Below are 21587 nucleotides of genomic sequence, written 5' to 3'. Positions count from 1 at the left end.
TTAGTTGTCTTAAACTTTGGGAACTTGACATTGTGATTTTTATGTTCTGTTATTTGTTTAGTATTCCATGCCTCAGAGGGAGCTTTACTGCTTATTTCTTGAAGGGAGACTGTAGTAAAATAGTATTTAAATGTATTAACAGTTTACATCATCTGTTTAAAATAAAGTACACTTTTACTAGAGTTTACTATTCATTTTTTTTAAAAGGAATTTAGAGAGCAGAACCAGTATTAGAGTATCATGGCTTTAATATTTTAGGGAAAGATGAGGTAAAGTTTGTGGAAAGGTTAATAGAGCTACTAGTATGAATTCTAAGAGATTGCTTAGTTAATCCTAAGGCCAGTAAGGGAGATGTTTGTACAGAACAATTTGTTTGAGCCTGATAAGGATTTCTAGATACTACCACTGCAATCTGGATGTTGAACAACAATACTAACCCTGAACGTTGCACGGGGAGCCTGTTAAGTTGGTCGCAAGATGCAGTTGTCGGTAGAACGTGCCATTTGTCCTCATACCTACACTAGCCACAGTACACTCGGATATCCGATGTAGTATTTTTTTCCTTTACATCATTTATAGTTTCATGCAAGAGCACTGCCAGAAGCTGGACTGTGAAGTCAGAGCTGTTGTTCTGCAGCAACTTTTCTCCTTGCTGCTGATTAGCATCTGCAAAGGGAGCTGGGCAGAACTGCTCAAACTTTTTTGGAGCTTGGCTGGTTTCTAACTGTGAAGCTGCCATCCGGGAGGAGGAGGAAATGATATGTGCAAGCAGCAGTTGGCAAAAAGGCAATGCTTTCCAATTTACTGGCTCCAGTCATCCTGGCTCATGGGGGATGCTGCAAGTGGGTACTTTAACATTTTTTTACTGTAATCTTCTAATATCTCTCTGATTGAAAAGTATTATCCTGGAACCTGCAGACCTCTTCAGGAACTTAGAAGTAGATGTGAGCTTTTAAATATTTTCTTTTTCTGCCTCAGAATCACACTCTGAGGGCCATACCTGCTTGTTCAGTTTGGAGATGTTAACCTGATTTTCTATTTAAACAAATGCTAATTAGGAGTTCTGAGAATCTTGCTGTCTGTTGTATGCCTGCAGAGTCGCTCAGGGCTTAGGTGAGCAGTGAGAAACAAAGGACAGGACTGAAGCTTGTATCAGCCTCCAAGTACCTGAGATGTGTGGGACACTTTTTTCCAGAACTGTTTAACTTAAACATTATGCATGGCATTAGAATGCAGTGTACTGAATGCAGGAATGTATTTACTTTAGTTAATATCTTTTTTTCCATAAGCTTTGCAGTTTTTCCCCAGAAGAGGGCTGCTTCTTTCTCCAATCATGTTGGTCACATGCATTCTGTGAGAAATGCCAATTGGAAATAGTTGCAGCTATTTCAAATCCTAAATTCAGTTATAGTTTCAAAAAGGACTATTACAAAAGCTCACCCATAGAGGGAAGCAGAATGCTGTCATTGCGACAGATTGCTTTTTAAAAATTATCTGTGCTTCAACTGAAGCCAACAAAACACATCTGTTGTCTTATAGCTCCTGTTTCTAAGAAGTGTATTCTGTAGCAGATGAGAAAAATGCCTGACAACTCATAATTCATAAAGTTACTGAGGTTTAATCTGTTAGAATATTATGTACAGAATTCTACCACAGTACAGGCTGTACCACTTCCCTTCCACAGATGATAGAAACAGTATCTGCTAATCACATTTGACACATTAATATTTGAAGTATTAAACTGTAATGAAGGACTACAATATTCTACAGTGCTACTGCTGATTGGTGGTTTCATACCATACACATCTGTCTTATTTTGCTGTTCATTTGTGCAGCTAAGCTTTTTTTCAAGTCAGACACTTTCTTTGAACTTTGGTTTTGGTTTGTTTTGTGTCAGAGAAAAGTTTTTTTTTTTTTTTTTTTTTAAAGATTTTTCTGAAGAATCAATACATGAAAAACTGCAACTTTCAATATCAGATCAGAGCTTTCTGCTATCTATTGTTTATAGATTTTCTCATATTAATCTGTATTTGCTTTGGGTTGTTTTCCTTTCACTCATAGTTTCTCCCCTTACTCTCCTTAGCCCTTACATGCAGCTGGTACAAGGTTATATGTGGGGAAGAGAGAGCAGATCTTTCTCACATCACCACCTTCTATCTCCCTGTGTAATTGCTGTACGCGTATTTTATCACTCGGATCATTCCTTGCATATTTGTGCTGATAATCATGGAAAGTAAGCAAAGTATTTGACTTGTCTCACAGCAGTGATTTATACAGGTGACTGTCTTTTTCCACATATTATATGTAGCCAATATAAGATGAAGTAATATTCAGATTTTATTCCAACCTTCATAGGTTCTGTGAGTTGGACTACAAATGGCCCAATTGCAACATACATATATTTGTCCTGTGGGGAAAAATGACTGCATAAACTTATTCTGTTAAGTATCACAAACACTATAACAATTTGCATATACTTTTTCATTTTTCTACAAAAAAAGTAGTTTGAGATGCCTTTTTTTTTTTTTTTAAAAAAAAAAAAAAAAACTTAAAATTGATGTTGTAAGTACCTACCTCACCTCCAGAATTCTACAAATGCTCAATTTGTTTTTTGCCTGGTACGTTATGAATCAGTTGAAGTTCAGAAGGTTACATTAATAAGGTTCCCTCTTCCTGCAGTTGTGATCTTTTGTAATAAACCCCTTCTAAAATTTCTTATCATTCTGTATTACTGATATAGTACAACAGCAGAAATATAAATGCTTTAAAAAGCTTTCTGAAGTCCAGAACACATTAACAGAGTATTCTTTATCCATGAGAGGTAATCGATATCATAGAGATTCTCTAAGAAGGGTGTTGTGCTTTATTCGGATGTTTCTTAATTGTAGATGAAGAGGACTGACAATCTGATATAAATTATTTTTCTAGTACAGAGCTGTATTTCCTTCTGTGGCTAAAATCCTTGGCATACCATTAAAACTGAACATCTGAATGAAGTTGTCACTTTGTCCTCTGGATAATAGTCAAAACCTACTGATCAATGGAAGAAATAAACTGGACTTGCTGCATTTTATTGAAGAATTTTCTGACGGGGAATTTAGAATTAGCTGAATTTCCATCACACTTCCCAATAGTACTCTAGTCATGTAAGGTCACCAGCAGATGTTATTTCTCCATTCCTTTTCATAGCTTTGGGATCTTTTATGTCTCAATAAATCTTGACTCACGGGCATTTTCTGGCCTAAATAGAAAGCGGGCTTCTTGTGAGCCCAAAGGCTGAGCACCTTGCTGGGCCAAACCATTTCTTTATCTAGCACTGAGAGAGTCATCTTCTTTCTTCATTTCTCCTTGATCTAGTCTCCTTTTGCTCCCAAGGCTTCCGTGGTATCTGGGTTTGCAGTCTGTCTGATTGACGACATCTGATTAAAAGACAAGTAATAGTTGAGAGGCCTATTTAGCCATTCATAATGAATATATCAAATTCACAGAAGCTTAAACCTTCCTCTACAATATTGCTACAAAAATCTGAAATATTGCTAATGAAGCAAGTATTGGAGAAGGTGGCTGAGCCATGAAAAGTTGTTCCTCTTGCTGTTTTAGTGATGGATTCTGCCTTTAGGAAAACTTAGCTATAGCCAAAACCAAATCTTCTTGTTCAAAAGGAATTCTTTTTCTCCTCCAATAGTTGCAGATAATTTTATAGGCTATTGCAGTGCTTGATTGATCTGTGACACACAGTGACATTAACTTCTTTATCTTCATTTCACCTTCTTGTCTTTCATCCTTTTCTAGTTAAAACACATTGCTAAAAGCAGCTGAGCATTTCTAAATACCTAATTTTTTCTTTTGGTAAATGTCATGAAGTTTTCTAAAATTACTAAAGCCAAGGCATAGTTATGGTCCTCAAATCTCAGAATAAATTTTTGGTATTTATTTGTAATACCAGACCCATCTTTTCTTCTGTCTTAGTATGGCATTGGACCCTTCCTAAGAATATAAAGAAACATATAATGGACTGAAATGCCCTCTCAGTAGAAGTTACACACTTTGTGTCAGCAAGGTGCTTCTCATTCTTCTGTTATGGGCCATGAAATTCCTGTGGCACTTCTTCTGCAGCTGAGGAAGCCAAATGTGAGGGAGCAATGAAGATTCGGGCTCAGCATCTGGAGCAGTCACCACCTGACAGTCGCTGATAAGCGCTGGGCCTCCTCTTTCACGATTGCTGAGGGACATCCCGGTGATTTCCCTGTTAAGGAATCTGAACTCTTGTTTACACAGACACAGCTTTTGATGTGTTCTCAGCGTAGTCTTCTTCAGTGCTGCCGTTGCATTGTTTTGGGGGTTACTGGCGTTAAACCACTACAAGGGCATTGGTTACCTTGACTCCAACCACTGCCCCAAAGGCTGTGCAGGAAAACTCACCTGCCCTTCTTTCCAATGTGCATCTTCCCTCAAACTTAACATTGTGCTGACAAATGCTTAAATTCAGCCATTATGAATTCTCATTTAAATTCAATATCTGCTTCAGGGAAGACAGATGATAATAGTGAAACATTTTTTTGAACTGCTTTTCCCTGAGCCAGTACAATGTGTAACTGCTTGTTTCCTGAAATAACAGCATTTGAAGCAAGAAGGAAAGGTCTTCCATTTCCCAGGATTTTCAGTAGTAAGCATAGAGGTTGAATTCCATGGAGAATCTGCCATTGGCCACACCTTGCCTTTCATTACGCTCCTGATGATGCCCCAGCAAAAGTACCAAAGACTTCATGGTTTTGTTAGCTGACCTTGTCGGAGATGTTATCTCAACTTGCCTGACAGTGACAGTTACTGTTGCCGCCTTCTGCATTAATTAATATGTTTGTTTATTACACAGTTAATTTTAGTGTTGGTCAAACCCTTGAAGCCTGAGCGCATTATATGACTTTCACACAAGGATATGTGCAAATCTGTGAAGACATAAATTGCTGTTAGTGGATACAGTTGCATAAATAAAGAGCATATCTGCATGCACATAAAACAGTTATAAACATCGTAAGATCCGTCCTCTCAGATATTAGACTTCTATACACAACTGCATTGTCATTGATTGCAATATGTATGCATAGCCTTAAATGCATGTTTCTTGAAAAAGGTTAAGACTATGCATGGCGATCTTGATTCAGAACTGAATTTGAGTAATGTTAGTATAGAGTTGCTGTAAAAATATTTAGAAATTGAACTTTTTCCATGGTGTGTGCTGTTACATTTTAAATTATATCCTTTATATATATATATATTCATTTAAATTATTCTTCTAGTAGTAATGAAAGATTTGGCTCAGAAGCTTGCTTGGGGTGATACACAGTTGCCCCTTCCAGGATGGGCCAGGGTAAGCACGGACTCTGCTCCTCCACGGTTCCCTGGGCAACACAATCTGCCCTCCTCGCAACTGCAAAAAGGAGTAGCAGAGGGTGGAGCGGAGCGAAGACACCGCGGCCAAACTCTGCACTCCCTGTGCTGGGTCACTGATTAGCCGCACAGTAGCTGCTCAATGGGAGATGTATGATAACATGTCCGGTGCTGAGCCAGCAAAGGTGGCAAATGACTCCTTTCTGATGAACTTTGCTCGAACTTTGCTCATTATAAGCTCATTATAATGCCAACACACACCTCCATCCCAAAAGTTACCCGCCTCCGAGGTACGACCACTCCTCACTGAGCATGAGCTCTAGATTTTTCGATTGACCTTTAAATGAAAGCGAGAAACTTTTTCACCAATCAATAACAGAAGTAAGTATGACTACAGTCACTCAAGCTCCACCTGAATGTAAGAAAAATATAAAAGGTGAACTAAGGAGGGGAAAGTGGAGGAGGGAAGATTCCATTGTAACTTCTGAATCAGTTGACAGGCTGAACCCCTTTCCTCCCCTCGGGTTGGGACGCCGCCTGAGGAGACTCGAGCCTGAGAGCCCTCTCCCATCTTCTGGGGTGAGTGATGATTGCACATTTGTACATCAGAGCTAGCTAAAAACCCCACACTGTAGTAGAGAATTTCCTGTACTGACATCCGAAACCTGCTTTGTAAATGTTGCATTTGAATAAATCATGCTGTGTGTGAACTCGACTACTTGTTTGGGGGACGATCGGACCGACGGTCAGCAGACTGTGCGTGAATCCGATACTGCCAGAGTTGGGCGTATAGCTAACACAGTGTTTGATATCTCCTTCCCTCCCCCCCCCATCATGGCATTCAAACTGCAACACCCTTCCAAAAGGTGCAGGCAGCTGTGTGCCCGTTTCATCTTGCACTTTGTAGCTGTGCTGGCAACTCTTCACCGTGAGGTATGCTCTGCTCTCCCACATGCCGCCGTTGCATCAGTGCTGTTGAGGCCTGTCTGTGCGAGGGGGAGGGAAGCACGCGCAGCTTGGAGGCATCCCGTGTCCTACTTCATCCCATTGGTTCTCACTGCGGCAAGGTAAAAATAGAGCTAGTTGGAAATGCAGCTTTTGCAATGTGTCATCAGAAGTTCCCTTACCATCTGGAGATCTGCTCCCAGGCTTGTGGCTAGGAAGAAGACACGGATGCTGTCTGACAGCTTTGTAGAGCCTTAATCTTCTGGAGACAGTGGGATTTCCAGAAATTTGCAGGATTTCTTTTGGAGGGGGAAAATGATTACTTTAAGTGAAAAACTGATACTGGATTGCAGCAAAGGGATCTCCAAAGTTGCTCAGATTCTTAAAGGTGGATTTGGTTCTCCAAGCCTCAGTGCTGTGCTACAGCATGCTTCAAAGCAAAAGATACTTTTGAAATCAGGTATTAAGTGCAGGTTGCATGTGGGATTTTATTCTCTTTCCTTTTACTAAAGGGTTTTCCTCTCCTTCTGTAAATCTCCTAATATGCATGCTGTGTTTTCCTTCAGAACATCCAATCTAGAATCAGGGCTTTCTTTAAGGATAGCTTGTGTTCTGGCTCCAGAAGTCATTTTTTCTTCTTCTTTTTTTTTTTTTTTTTTTTTTTTTTTTTCCCCAGACTTAGCTGTAGTTTCTTCCTCTGCTATTTCCTGTCAGCATTTTCTCTTTTTCTGGCAGATGGATGTTTCCTGAGGCTTTTCACTGTTAGATGACTGTCATTTTCTATCTTGTGCAAAAGATGGAAAGTTTAAAGTACAAATGGCACTATGATACTGTGGATATTTTATATAGGAAATTACAGTAATGAATAGGGAATCTCAAAATTGGTGGGAAGCTAAGTAATTTTAATTTGTCAAGGCATCTCTGGAGTGCTTTTAAAGTGAATATTTTTTCCTTAGCATTATGGAGTACTGTATTTGTTTTTCTTAGTTGTGTTATTCTTTGATTACTGTGTTGAGGGTAAGTGTAGGTTTTGTTATTGCCACTGAGTGTGTGTTTGTGTATTGGTTTGCTGTAGAACTGCTACTCACTAGTATGCTTAGTATTAAAAGGCAGGTGAGTATCCTGAGGTTTTAGTCAGATTCATACTTAGGAATTTTATGGTTTAGGTATTTACTAAATAGATTGTCATTGTTTTCAAAGGCTTTGTTCATATCTAAAAGTTCATTAGTTTTCCTGGTAGATGGAAATTACGTGCTCTGGAGAAGAGGATTTGGATATAGATGCAGCGTATGATGAAATGGACTTTGGATAATCTTGCGCGTAATTAGTTAGACTATTGGTTTATTTAGCAATCGCGCTTCGCATGCTTTTGGCAAATAAGGAATTGTATCTGATGCTCAATAAAGGATCTTTGGTACATTACACCAATCAGCTATGGATTCGTGGCCTTGCAGATGCCAGTAATCAGCTGGCTTCGCGCCGTCTCCAGCTACTCTCTGAAGTAAGTTTCGCATGGGAACAGCAAAGGGGAGGACCAGTATACACTGGTCCTTCAAGGTCATGGGAGAGCGCTGTTCCATCTCAAGCCGTACCGTCTGCCACATATAGAGAAGAAGAAAAGAAACTAGAACTCTGTGCTCCCAGAATTTTAGTATTTTTCCAGTTACATATTTTAGGGTAGGAGAGAAATGGAGGAAATCCTTTATTTTAATCACTGATGTTTGCTCTATACTGCAAGGTCTGTTGACTTCCTTCCTCTGTTTCTCTTTCTTCACTCCCTTCTTTCCCCAGCGTCAGTTTAGACTCCTAGTTGCGGACTGCCGCTCTGCAGTTGAGATGAGCGTCTCTCTTCAGAGATGATGCAATTTCATCACCGCTGCTTACGGGGAGAAGGGCACTTTGTATAATTAGCTACCTAAGGAACAGAAAGTTATTTTCAGAAGTAAAATATGTCAACTCTATTCTTAAAATCTCCTCTTCCTTTACTGCCATGTAAGGGATACATTCTATGCTTTTATGCCTAGTATTATAATAGGATCATTTTCATAACGTACCCTTTATTGTGACTCTGATTTGATCATCTGATTCTTTCAGTGGATTTTGCGTTATCATAGGGGAGATTCATAGTTTGGGGTCCAAAGTAGCTATTTGACCAGAATCTTACAAATCAGATAGATTAGATAGGCTCAAATACAAGACTATTCTGATTGTAATTCTAACTTGTGTTTGGTAAAGCAGAAATGGATATGAAGAGGTGAAAAAAAAAAATCTGTTCCATAGGTAATTTGTTCTGCACTAATAACTTTGGAGTTTGGCAGGTTGGCCAGATATTCATCAATTCAACACATGCTTTTAAGCATGTATTTCAATCAAAATGTTTTACTGAGTCAAATATCTGTCAAAACTTTGGAGTTTATTATGATTACTCATTTGCATTTTTCAGCTAACTCTGATCACATCAAGGAAGTAGTATGGTTTTTAGCAGGACTGATCATCTGTGAACCTCTTTAGGCAATCCCTAGTAACAGTGCTGCCTTTTACTGCTTTATCATATGAGTCTGGTATCAGGTTTTCCAGCTCTGGTATTATATCTAGTGTGTAGTCATCAGAGTCATCTTACTTGTCTTTTCAGAGTGCAGATAGAGCGTTAAACCTCTTTTGATCCCCTGGAGTTGCTCTGATATTTCCATGATTTATTAAAAAGTAACAGCAGTAGGCCAGAAATCTCTGTAGGCAACTCTTTTGGGACTCCTGAATGCTAATTTTCTGAGCCTCCTAAGTTAAGCTTTTATGACTAACAGATGTTTTTCTAATGTCCTTTTTAGTTATGAATGGACTGGAAAGTATTTCATCATTATCATTCCATCACTCTGCTTTTTTTTTTTTTTTTTTTTTTTTTTTTTTTTTTGCAAGTCACATCTCTCAATGTGCAGTATGTTCCACTTCCATTATTAATTTATAAATAACCATTTTTTATTTAATTTTAACTTCTCAGTTTTCTTCCCTTTCAAACATTTCTGTACTTTCCTAGCTACCTTTCCTATGTTTAAATTGTTCTATTTTTTAGAGAGATATCTAATTGTTGTATTCAAAATAGTGTGACTTTTCAGCCAAATTTCAGTTTCAGTTTAATTTTCTGGCCATCTAGAAGTTTTTTATTTAAAAGAAAAAAACCCAAACTTTTCTTTCTAATCCCATTTCGTTTGTTTGTTTGTTTTTTCTCCTAGCTAGTTATGCTCATGATTTTGTTCAGTTTCAGTCTTCTAGGAATACAGCATGTGCATATGCATGCATGCACATTTATGCATGGTGAATTTAATCAGGCCAAGATCACCACCTCTTGGCAACTGGCAACTTTTACTTCAATGATTAAGCTATGTTTATCAATCACAACCCATCCAAGTATGCCAGATGTTTCTGGCAGCTGTTTAATAAGAATATCTTTATGTAAATGCCCTTGTTTTCCAAAAATTAAATAGGACTGATCTAAAACTTTGAAATAATTATGTTGTCAAAAATAGCGAATTTAGAGCTAAATCATCCCTCATATCACAGAGCCAGAACATTCCTTTACACAACATGTTCCTTCAGTGAAGAAATTGCTTCATGTGAAAACTGACTTTGTACAAAATCACTGTGCAGGATTGCTTGAAGCTGCAGGATGCTCCTTTCAGATCATCCCACTATTTGTTCTTCATTGATCATTAATCAAAACAAATATCTTGTTTCAAGAAAACTATATTGTTAATACTATTAGAATTGAAAAAATGAAAACAAACTGAAATTATCACTGAGTTTTTCTATGAGTATTAAGACTTGTTTCGACTGCTCTTTCAGGCCTTTGTACATTTGTTTTACCCAGGGGATCTGCAGCTCCCACATGGTGATGTGTTTAGCTCCCTCATCTGGTGCACACCGGATGTTAATGTTTCAGGACAAAAAAAAGCTATTTTCCTCTAACTTGAATTGTATTTCTCTATTTTTTTAATATAGATTGCAACTTTTATTGTATTTTCTTTGCTCTGGTAGTGTTAAGGGTGATTCTAGGGGTGATTTAGATCTCTAGAAGAAGATGCCATAAAATGCAATTGTCGTCATTTTTATTCAATTCTTGATTACAGAATCACAGAACGGTTGAGGTTGGAAGGGACCTCTAGAGATCATCTAGTCCAACTCCTGCTCCAGCAGGGACACCCAGAGCACGTGGCACAGGGTAGCGTCCAGGTGGGTCTGGAAGATCTCCAGAGAGGGAGACTCCACAGCCTCTCTGGGCAGCCTGGTCCAGGGCTCTGTCACCCTCACAGGAAAGAAGTTCTTCCTCACATGGAGGTGGAACTGCCTGTGTTTCAACTTGCACCCATTACCCCTCGTCCTGTCACCGGCCACCACAGAGAAGAGCCTTGCCACATCCTCCCTACAATCACCCCTCAGGTACTTGAACATGTTGATCAAGTCTCCTCTCAGCCTTCTCTTTTCCAGGCTAAACAGGCACAGCTTGCTCAGTCTTTCCTCATACGATAGATGCTCCAGTCCTTTAATCATCTTTGTGGCCCTACGCTGGACCCTTTCTAGAAGCTCCACGTCCCTCTTGTCCTGGGGAGCCCAGAACTGCCCCCACTACTCCAGGTGCGGCCTCACCAGAGCTGAGCAGAGGGGCAGGATCCCCTCCCTCGCCCTGCTGGCAACGCTCCTCCTGATGCAGGCCAGGAGCCCATTGGCCTTCCTGGCCACGAGGGCACATTGCTGCCTCATGGGTAACCTGTTGTCAGCCAGGGCTCCCAAGTCCCTCTCCGCGGAGCTGCTTTCCAGCAGCTCAACCCCTAGTATGTACTGGTGTCCGGGGTCACTCCTCCCCAGGTGTGGGACCCTGCACTTGTCCTTGTTGAACCTCATGAGGTTCCTCTCTGCCCAACCTGTCTCCATCCTGTCTAGGTCTCTCTGAATGACAGCGCAGCCCTCAGGAGTGTCGGCCACTCCTCCCAGGTTGGTGTCATCTGCAAACTTGCTGAGGGTGCACTCTGTGCCCTCGTCCAAGTCGTTGATGAACAAGGTGAAGAGCACCGGGCCCAGTACTGACCCCTGTGGGACACCACTGGCCACAGGCCTCCAACCAGACTCGGCCCTATTTATCGCCACCCTCTGGGCTCTGCCATCCAGCCAGTCCTCAATCCACCTCACTGTCCAGTCCACGCTTCCCGAGCTTTCCCATGAGGATGGGAGACGGTGTCGAAAGCCTTGCTGAAGTCAAGGTAGACAATGTCCACGGCTCTCCCATCGTCCATCCAGCCGGTCACCTCATCGTAGAAGGCTATCAGGTTCGTCAGGCACGGCTTCCCCTTGCTGAATCCATGCTGACTGCTCCTGATCACCTTCTTTTCCTTGACATGCCTAGAGATGGTCTCTAGGATGAGCTGCTCCATCACCTTTCCAGGGACGGAGGTGAGGCTGACCTGCCTGCAGTTTCCCGGCTCCCCTCTCTTGCCCTTTCTGAAGACTGGAGTGACGTTGCTTTCTTCCAGTCCCCCGGCACCTCCCCCGCCCTCCATGACCTCTCGAAGGTGATGGAGAGTGGCTACAATGACCCCCGCCAGTTCCCTCAGCACTCTTGGGAGCATCCCATCTGGGCCCATAGATTTATGGGCGTCCAGTCTGCCTAAATAATCCCTAACCCAGTCCTCTTCGACCAGTGGAAAGTCCTCCTCTCTCACGGTGTTCTCTCTTGTCTCTGGGCTCTGTAGTTTGTGGGGACAGGCCTTAGCAGTAAAGACTGAGGCGAAGAAGGCATTTAGTAATTCTGCCTTCTCTGCATCCTCCGCCAACAAGGCACCCTCCCCATTCAGCAGTGGACTAGCATTTTCCCTAGCCTTCCTCTTGCTGCTGATGTATTTATAGAAGCCCTTCCTGTTGCCCCTGACATCTCTCGCTAACTCTAATTCCAAACGGGCCTTGGCCTTCCTCGCCGTATCCCTGCATTCTCTGACAGTGTTCCTATATTCTTCCCATGTGGCCTGGCCCTTCTTCCACAGTACGTACGTGCTCTTTTTCTCATTAAGTTTACCCAACAGCTCCTTGTCCATCCACGCAGGTCTCCTGCCCGCCTTGCTCGACTTCTTTCCTGTAGGAATGCACCGATCCTGAGCTTGGAGGAAGTGGTGTTTGAATATTAGCCAACTCTCCTGGACCCCCTTTCCTTCTAGGACCCTTGCCCAGGGGATTCCTCCAAGGAGCTCCCTGAAGAGGTCAAAGTTAGCTCTCTTGAAGTCCAGGGTTGCAATCCTACTTCTTGTCCATCTTCCTCCTCGCAGGATCGTGAATTCCATCTCGTGGTCGCTGCAGCCAAGACTGCCCCCAACCGTCACATTTCCCACTAGACCATCTCTGTTTGTTAGTATCAGGTCTGGCAGCGCCCCTCGCCTTGTTGGCTCATCAACCACCTGCATCAAGAAGTTATCTGCAATGTTCTGCAGGAACCTCCTGGACTGTCTGCTCCTAGCTGTGTGATTATCCCAGCAGACATCAGGGTGGTTGAAGTCCCCCATAAGGGCCAGGGCCTGGGATTGTGAGGCTTCTTGCAGCTGCCTGTAGAAGGCCTCATCCACTTCTTCTCCCTGATCAGGTGGCCTCCCACGACCGTGTCGCCCCTGTTGGCCTGCCCTTTAATCCTCACCCACAGGCTCTCGACCCGCGCTTCGTCCTCCCCTATGCTGAGCTCCATACCTTCCAGTTGCTCTCTCACGTAAAGAGCAGCTCCGCCACCTCGCCTTCCCGGCTTGTCCTTTCTGAAAAGCCTAAAGCCATCCATGGCCACGTTCCAGTCATGAGAGCTGTCCCACCATGTCTCAGTAATTGCGATGAGATCATGGCCCTGCAAACGCACACGCATGTCCAGTTCCCCTCATTTATTCCCCATGCTGCGTGCGTTTACATAGAGGCATTGGAGTTGGCACCCAATGTGCCTCTCTCTCTAGCTGGGGCAGCTGGAACTTGACCAGGCGGGCCTTCAGAAGGTCTCTTATTTTCCCATCTCGCCTCTTCAGGCTTAGGGTGCCCTACACAGGCCTTGGAGTTAGGCGGCTGTGAGCGGCAAGACAGGGCATCGCCTGCCCCATAACCTGCTTCCCCGATGATACACCCCTCCTCCCTCGAATCTAGTTTAAAGCCCTCTCGATGAGCCCTGCTAGCTCGTGTCCAAGGGCTCTCTTCCCCCCTTGAAAAGATGGATTCCATCATGCCTGCCGCTATGTAAGGCTTCCTGTTCCCAAAGAAACCAAAGTTGTGGTGATGACACCAGCCACGGAGCCATGTGTTAATGGAGCATATCCTCCTATTTCTTTCTATATTGCTGCCAGCACTGGGAAGAATGGAAGAGAATATGACCTGCGCGCCTGAGTTCCTAATTGTCTGTCCCAATTCCCTAAAGTCCCTTTTGATCGCCCTCAGGCTGCGCGTTGCCACTTCTTCTCCTCCCACGTGTAGGACCAGCAATGGATAATAGTCAGTGGGTCTAACCAGGCTGGGAAGTTTCTGGGTGACATCCTTAACCTGGGCCCCAGGAAGGCAGCAGACCTCTGTTAGAGGGGGGTCACGCCTACTTATCGGACCCTCCGTGCCCTGAATTGAGGAATCGCCCACAACTATAACCTGCTTTTTCTCTCTCATACCTGTGGTGACAATACGTGGGGTTCGTCTTTCTGATTGTGTTCCTATTTTTGGAGGAGAGGGATTCTCGCCTACCCCGTCTACTGAGTGTCCTTCCTCCTCCAGGGCCTTATATCTATTGGCTAGGGGTACCTGATAGGGTAAGATGGGAGAAGGTTTTTTCTTTCCACTGCAAGCCTGGACTTTTATCCATCCATTGCGGTGCTGCTTTCTTCCCCCTTGTGTTAGCTGGGGGATGGAGTCTGTAGTCACTCGTTGCGGCGTGCTTCTTGGTGCCTGCCCCTGTTTCTCCCTCTCTAACTTACAGATACTTCTTAGCCTTTCAACCTCCTCTCATAGCTCAACTACCATGCTGAGCAGATCTTCCACCTGCTCGCACCTCACACAGCTGCTCTCCCCCAGGCTGTCCAAAGGAAGTGTCAGGCTATGGCACTCCTTGCAGCTTGACACCTGGACAGCCTCATGCTTTACCAGTTTTCAGTCAACAGATTAGTTGTGTAGTGTTCTCATTTAGGCTCAGTGAGTGGGACGTTTGCACTGTCTTCCACAGCTGATAAAATTAATTTGTTCAGTGCTTAAAAATTAAGTGGTTGCATTATGTGTCATGGCTTTCATAAACGGAAATCACTTTCAACTGTAGCTTAGCGCTTTTTGGTTTTTTTTCTTTTACAGGTCTTTCACTTCCAGATCTTACTGAGCAGTTTTCACCTCCTGATATTGCTCCTCCAATCCTTATCAAGATAGTGGAGAGAATTGAAAAGAAAGGTAAGCAGAAGGCCAAGAAAGGTTTTTGTTACTTGTGTTAGCCAAGACAGTAATCAGATTTAGATCTGTTAATGCATCACATTACTCAACAGATATGAAAATAATCAAATTTAAGTATTATTGTGTTGGTTTCTGCTCAACAGAGGCTATTTTTATTATAGGAACAATAGTAATGCTTACCCCAAATGACATTTAGTAGCTTAACTAATGTAAGTATTATTGAAATTGATGGGGGTGGTTGATTTTTGCTTTGTTTTTTCAATATATGAACACCTCAATTTGCTCATGAAAACAGCATCATAACTTTGATACAAGGCTAAGCAAGTAATGTTTTGGCCCAAAGCAAAAAAAAAAAAAAAAAAAAAAAAAAAAAGTATGAAAAAGTTGCAAGCACTTTTTTTTTTTTCATTTCAGAAACAAGTTCTATATTTCTGTTGTTTGCTGAGCCAGTCAGTGTTCATTGCATGTTTTTTTGACTCTCCTGCTTTCCCCTGGTCATGTCTCCATCCTTTTGAGGCTTTCCCCTTTCTTCTGTGCCCTCTTTCTTTTACCCTTCACTTCTTACCTTGGCTTTTCTTCTGACAGGCAGCCCTCATACAATAAGGAGCTGCCCACAGGGTCCTGCTCACTGAGAGGCCTTGAAGCCTGGGCGTGAGAGGGAGACTAGTAGTTTGATCTGATTCAGACTGCTGTCCTTGGGACACGGCACCTCACCTAGTGCTGTGAGGCTTTAGGAGAGTACAAACTCCCATATAAATGAGCAGGTGCTTAGTATTCTCAAGGAGAGGGGCCAGGGTTTAGTGACAGCTTGCATAAACAGGTACGGCTTCCAGGAAAGCCCCGTAATACTGTTAAATCATTGATGCTCTGCATCCCTGGCTATTCTCACTTTCCATGTCTCTGCTCTTATGCAGGAAAGGTCAAACATCTGCTTTTCTACATTTCTCTATCACTTTTTCTTATCTCATTTGAACATAATTATGAGACTAACACTGTGGAATCCAAAGACCTGATGTTTCCACCTAGCATGTGTAAAGAAAGATCTGGGTGCTCCCATATCTCTTACAAGCTGTTTTCTTCCTGGGATATGTGTCTGTTTCATAGTTCTGGCCCTCTAAAGTCAGCCCATGGAGAGCTGTAAAGAACATGAGTCTCCCAGGATCTCTGATCCTTCTTGGCCAGTAGTTTCTTCAGACTCAGCAGTTTGCATGTACAAAGAGGTATATTCCTGCCTTAAAAAGCAATCACATTCAGTAGCTTAATATATTGCAAGAGAACGGTGGTGGGACAATGTTGGTAAATTATACTGGTTTTGAAGAGAAAAAAAAAAAAGCTGTTTCATGACAACAGTTACAGGAATATTAATGTCTTGTTCCATTGATTTTGTTTTGAAGGTCTGGATTGTCCAACTTTGTATGAAACACAAGGCTCAAGCAGCTCAGCAGAATTAAGACAAATTCTTGAAAGTGGTAGGTACAGCTCCTTAAAGCATTAGATTTTTGTGATCAGATTGATCATGCTTTCTCTGCTCTGCTTCTCAGCTTATATATGATCTGCTTCTGAATCATACAGCATAAAACCCAATTTAAAGGAAAATCTTTGTAATTTTTAAGCTTAATATGGAAGGTATTTTTCACTAATATAGGTTGTGTAATTTTTTTCATGGCTCCATTGCCTGTTTCTTCTTTCAGAAATAATTATTTTAATCATTCTTTTGTCATTTACTTGTTGAAGGACTAAAAATCTAGCTGTACAAAAAAAAGTTGTTTTTGTGAGAAACAAGATAAAGATAAACTATTTCTGTAAGTCTGCAAGTTAATACGCAGTTCTGTGCATGCATTTATTTGGGCAGCCTTCCTGCTTCCTTTGGTCCAGTGACTGGAGAGGCAATAACTGAACACCCCCTCCCTAGCACAGAGATTATGGTGGAAGGAAAAGGAAAATTAAATTGAGGGAGAATTGAATTGACAGGGGGATTGATGTTGCTGCAGTAGGCAGGGTTCTCAGGTTTGGACAGTAAAATGCAGCTACCCTACCACCATTACATACCTGTTCCAACTTTTCTGGTATGTACTTCTATTTCTTCTAGCGCACTTTTGTTTTCTCTTTTGTGCTGAAGTGACATGACAGCACTCAGCTGCACTGTGAGAGATCGGGAGCTCTGCTGTTGTAGTGAGAGTGCTTGGCTGCACCTTTGCAAGCGAGTTGGGGTGTGGGTGTGAGCTTCCTCTTGCATAAAAGAGCCCAAAAATACAAGGGCTAAGAGATGAAACTGGTAACATGCAGTCTCCCCAGAGGGGAAAGCAAGCAAACTCAAACCGTGAATTCAGCACTTTTCATTTTTAGTAATTGCAAGTGTTAACAAAATGAACTAGAGATGATATTTTGAGCTGACTGTTCCTTCAAATCAAAAGAGCATCCTGTCCTCTTTCGTTTTGGTGGGAGGGAAGAAGTGTATATGTGCATGCAGGGAGAGGAGATATGCATGTGGTGCTAGCAGCCAGAGCATTATTTTTAGTATTGCAATTGTATTTTTCAGTACAGATAAATCCAGATTTTCCAAGGCACCAATACTAACGTATCTCATAACTTACCCGAATCCCTCGTTGAGTGTCTAAACCGACGTGCACTTTTATGTCTATCTCCCAAGATTAAAAAATTGTGGTTTGCATGTATTCTTATTTAAAATACAATTATGTTCAAGAAAATGAAAATAGGACTTTACCCTTTAGTAACAGAATATCTTTCTCTCTTATTTTTGAGACAGGATCCAAATCTTCCAGGACAAAGACAGTATAAGGGGTCTTTAGACAGATGGATATAGACAGCTCTGATCTCTGCCTACTCTCTGAGTTAGCAGAGTGCCAGTCAGTTTTGTTCTCAAAGTTGAACTACATTAGTGTACTGTTGTGCTTATGGTTAAAATGCTCTTCTTATTAATTGGATAACTGCCCATTAGCTTCAACACAGTGCTATCTGGCTCCAAAATCAAATCTGACTTGCATCTGGCCAGCTTAGCAAATGTGAGAGTTCAAATCTGGTTATGATGTTACACCCAAAGAGCTGTGGAATACCAGAAATTTATTCTCACTAAAGCATTGATTATAATTTGCGATATACTTCAGAGAATGGTTCAGAGCAAGAGAACTAATGGAAACTATTTCCTGTAAATTTGTGGTTGGATTCTCTGATGCCTACTTACTCTTGTGGCATCCATACCTATGCTGCAGTTTTTTACTTTTTGAGCCATTCATAATGTCCATGTTCCTATGTGGATTCTTTGGTATCTCGTAAGGATTGAGTTCATACGGCAAGCTTTTTGTTGGGGAAAACAGGAAGGAGGAGGAGCAGCAGCAAGTGCCTCACTGTCCTCACTTGACTGCCTTTTTCACAGTACTTGTAGACATACCATATCTGAGGCCTCAGATATCGGAGGCCTCTGTTGAGTTTGGTTCAGAATGGCCAAATAGGTTCAAGAGTTATTTTACAGGGAACTTGACAAACCGAAAACGTCTGTCAGTGTTAATGACTCTAAATTCTTGTACCAAACATGGACTTTTCTGTAATCATTTGGGACTTTTCTGAACCAGTTTCATGTTTAAGAAGAAACTGAATCTTACTCGAATTAGGAAAGCATTTCTGAATTTGTCAGATATTCAGCTAGTCCTGCATGTGACACTCTTAAATCTTATTTGAAGTCGTAACCATGCTGGAAGAACACCGGTCTTTACAAGAGAAATCCTAACTGCTGCATAAACCACCAAACACCCAATTCTGCAAGTGCATATTTGTTTCCACTTACTGACATAAATATTTACAGATGTGGGGCCTCAAGTTGTTAATGTAGCTTCTAGTCACAATACCAGTAGCTACTAGTAGAAAAGCTGCATTTGACCAAACCCCTGATTAATACTTCTTACACAAAATATTTACAGATAAAACACAGACTTGTGAAAAATATTCTGATGTTTCATGACATTGCCAACATACAGCTTGTCACTACCATTATTTTGAGTCATAGTTCAGCCCTGCAAAGCATATGACTGGAGGCCACGTGTTCCAGATGGGCTCGGGATTTGGCAATAATCACGCAGAACAAGGTGACTACATCGAGCATTTATTCAGGTGAAAGCACATTAAAGAAGCAAAGTATGGATAACTACTCACGAGGTGATACCTGCCAGTGGAATACTGGACCCAAACATCCTCTCGAGCTGGCAGATGAGAGCGAGAGAGCTGCTGACTGGCTCCCGTGGAGATAGCGCAGGCCTCAGAGTGAGGAGTTTCTTCTCCCCCCGCTCTCTCTGCACTGTCCTCTCTATGCCCGGTGCATCCTGGCACGTAGGGTCAGTACGACCCAGGAGGCAGCCCGGGGGGCGGACAAACTCCTCCTTCAGTTGCGCACCTCTCCCCCTGGGGTACACAGGCGCGGATACCAGTCAGGGGTCCCAGCCCTCAATTCGAGGGTCCTGCCTTCCTCCTCTTCTTCCTCATTTCCATGTGTTTGACCTACAAAGCTAGTTTGGAGGATGTCTGCGGTTAAGTTGGCTACAAGCCCAGCCGAGCGGCTGGCTTCAACAGGTTTTCGGAGGGGGCTGCCTGTGAACCGGGCTGAGCAGCTGCCTCCGTGCTCCTTATTGCTCAGTCCAGGCAGGCAAACATCTTCTTTCTCACGGTCTGGCCTCTGCTTCCCACAGGGGATTTTTATGACTCTACAGATCATAGAAATTTCCATCTCCAATACAACATGTGGCTCTGGAAGCCATTTGGTCCATCAGATACCAAGAAGGCCTGTTTGTTGTATTAAGCACTGTATATTCTTCATCTCAAATATTTGTCTTAGAATGTTTCTTCCAAGCTGTTTGCTGTAAAATAGATACAGGTTAGCAGCTTTGACTTGATATAAAATGCTAATATCATGATCCCTTACATTTCTCTGGTTTCTCTATCTGAAAAATGTTGTTCTTTTTTTTCTTTAGATGTTTCTTCTTTGGATTTAGAGACATTTGATGTGCACAGTTTATCAGATGCTCTCAAGAGGTATCTCCTGGATCTGCCAAGTCCCATCATTCCAGCAGCTGTTTACAGTGACATGATTTCTGCAGCTCAAGGTATGAATATAGAATATTTCAAACATCCAACAAAGAACAAATTTTGTTAAAATTCTGAGTATCCAGTGATTCAGCTGCTTCATTGTCTCCCACAAAGTAAGTGGAAGATTCTGCACACCCTGGCAGAGTCTCAGAATAAAATGTATGCATTCACTGATCTTAATGAAAGCTGCTTCAATTCATATCCAGAGATGGATTATTTACTTCTCTATTTATGCAAACATAATGGAAAATATAAGGGTTAACAGAGTTCTCTGTCTTTAAAAAAAAAAAAAAAAAAAAAAAAAAAAAAAAGTAGAATGGCTATAGAAGAAATGGGGGGAAAAATCAAGGACTTATCTGTATGCAGAAAGCTAATTTTTAACTTTTTATCAGTGCAGACAAAGTACATGAATTAGAGGTCATGATGTTCTGCAGTACATTGGGAGTTACAGATTACAAAGTGACAAGTACATGCATATAAGATTCATCATCCACACAGGGGGCATTTTGGACAAGTGCAGTTTACAGGCTTTCAGCACATGGGCCAAGTATTCTGTTGTATGTCTCAGGACAGGATATTGCTACTGGTAACCTTCAAAGTTAGAACAGCACCTGTGAGACTTATCTAGTGCATCTCAGAATTACCCAATCATGTGTGATGCTAAACACAAGACAGACTTCTAAACACAAGACAGACTTCTACCAGTACACTCTGAACACATTGTGGTTTTTACCAAAATGCATATCTGTTTCCATTTGAAATACTTGTTCTTTACTGTTCCCCGAGCATTTCACTTTTTAGAAGAAGAAACAAGTCTTAACAGCACTAAGGACAGAATTTACATTTTTTTTTTTCTGAAATGTTTTTTTTTTCTGCTGGTTGAATGTTCCTGTGCTGATATCAAGAGCCTTTTATCTGTTTGCTTGCAGAAGTGCAGAGCTCAGAGGAATATGCTCAGTTGCTGAAGCAACTCATCAGATCTCCAAATATACCTCCCCAGTATTGGCTCACAATCCAATATTTGCTCAAACATTTCCTCAGACTTTGCCAAGCCTCCAGCAAAAATCTCTTGAATGCAAGGTCTCTAGCTAAAATTTTCAGCCCTCTGCTTTTCAAATTCCAGATAGCAAGGTATGTGGGACATCTTTATTGTCTTCTATATTGTAAACATGGGTTAGCTACATAAAAAAGTAGGTTAAATAAATTACTTCTCTGACCTTACTTTTGCTGTGCTTTTTGGAAGGCATTATTATAAATTTTTGCCATGCTTTTTGAGTAATGCAAATAAAAACTTTTGCACTTCCCCTGGTTCTTATTGTCTAATCCATCTCTTGCAGCTCTGATAATACCGAACACCACATAAAAATCTTAGAGGTTTTAATCACAAGTGAATGGAATGAGAGACAGTCTGTACCAGGTAAAAAATTGTTTGTACTTTAAAAAGTTAATATACTCTTGTTTTCTTAAATATTAAAATTCAACATAAGGACACCAAATGCTCCTATTTTAAATTAAATTTGCTTAATGCAGAACTGCATAATTACCAAGCTGTGTAGAAGTGGTTTATATAGAATCATAGAATCATATGATTCTATATAAACCACTTCTACACAGCTTGGTAATTATATGGTAATTATATGTATGCAGCATTTGTTTTATAAATTTTGCAGTAAAATTATTTCAGAATCCATAGTTTGCATGTTCTTAGGACTTCTGTTGCATTTTCATTAAGCATC

General features: G+C 41.6%; 1 protein-coding gene across 1 annotated transcript in view; it reads left to right on the top strand.

Annotated features, from left to right (window-relative positions):
* Window positions 1–21353, top strand: part of LOC148590172 (phosphatidylinositol 3-kinase regulatory subunit alpha-like) — a 43481-nt gene extending 22128 nt beyond the window's left edge. Inside the window, exons 2-6 of the mRNA XM_088539396.1 lie at window positions 14665–14757; window positions 16152–16226; window positions 19737–19868; window positions 20781–20982; window positions 21189–21353. Of these exons, the coding sequence (XP_088395522.1) occupies window positions 14665–14757; window positions 16152–16226; window positions 19737–19868; window positions 20781–20982; window positions 21189–21291 (605 nt within the window). The 3' untranslated portion in view covers window positions 21292–21353. The remainder of the gene's footprint in view (window positions 1–14664; window positions 14758–16151; window positions 16227–19736; window positions 19869–20780; window positions 20983–21188) is intronic.
* The last annotated feature ends 234 nt before the right edge of the window (window positions 21354–21587 follow it).

Source organism: Tinamus guttatus, unplaced genomic scaffold (assembly GCF_059628265.1).
Source record: "Tinamus guttatus ecotype Peru unplaced genomic scaffold, ASM5962826v1 Tinamus_guttatus_pri_ptg001640l, whole genome shotgun sequence".
Classification (NCBI taxonomy): Eukaryota; Metazoa; Chordata; class Aves; order Tinamiformes; family Tinamidae; genus Tinamus; species Tinamus guttatus.
This window is presented reverse-complemented; position numbering and strand designations above follow the sequence as displayed.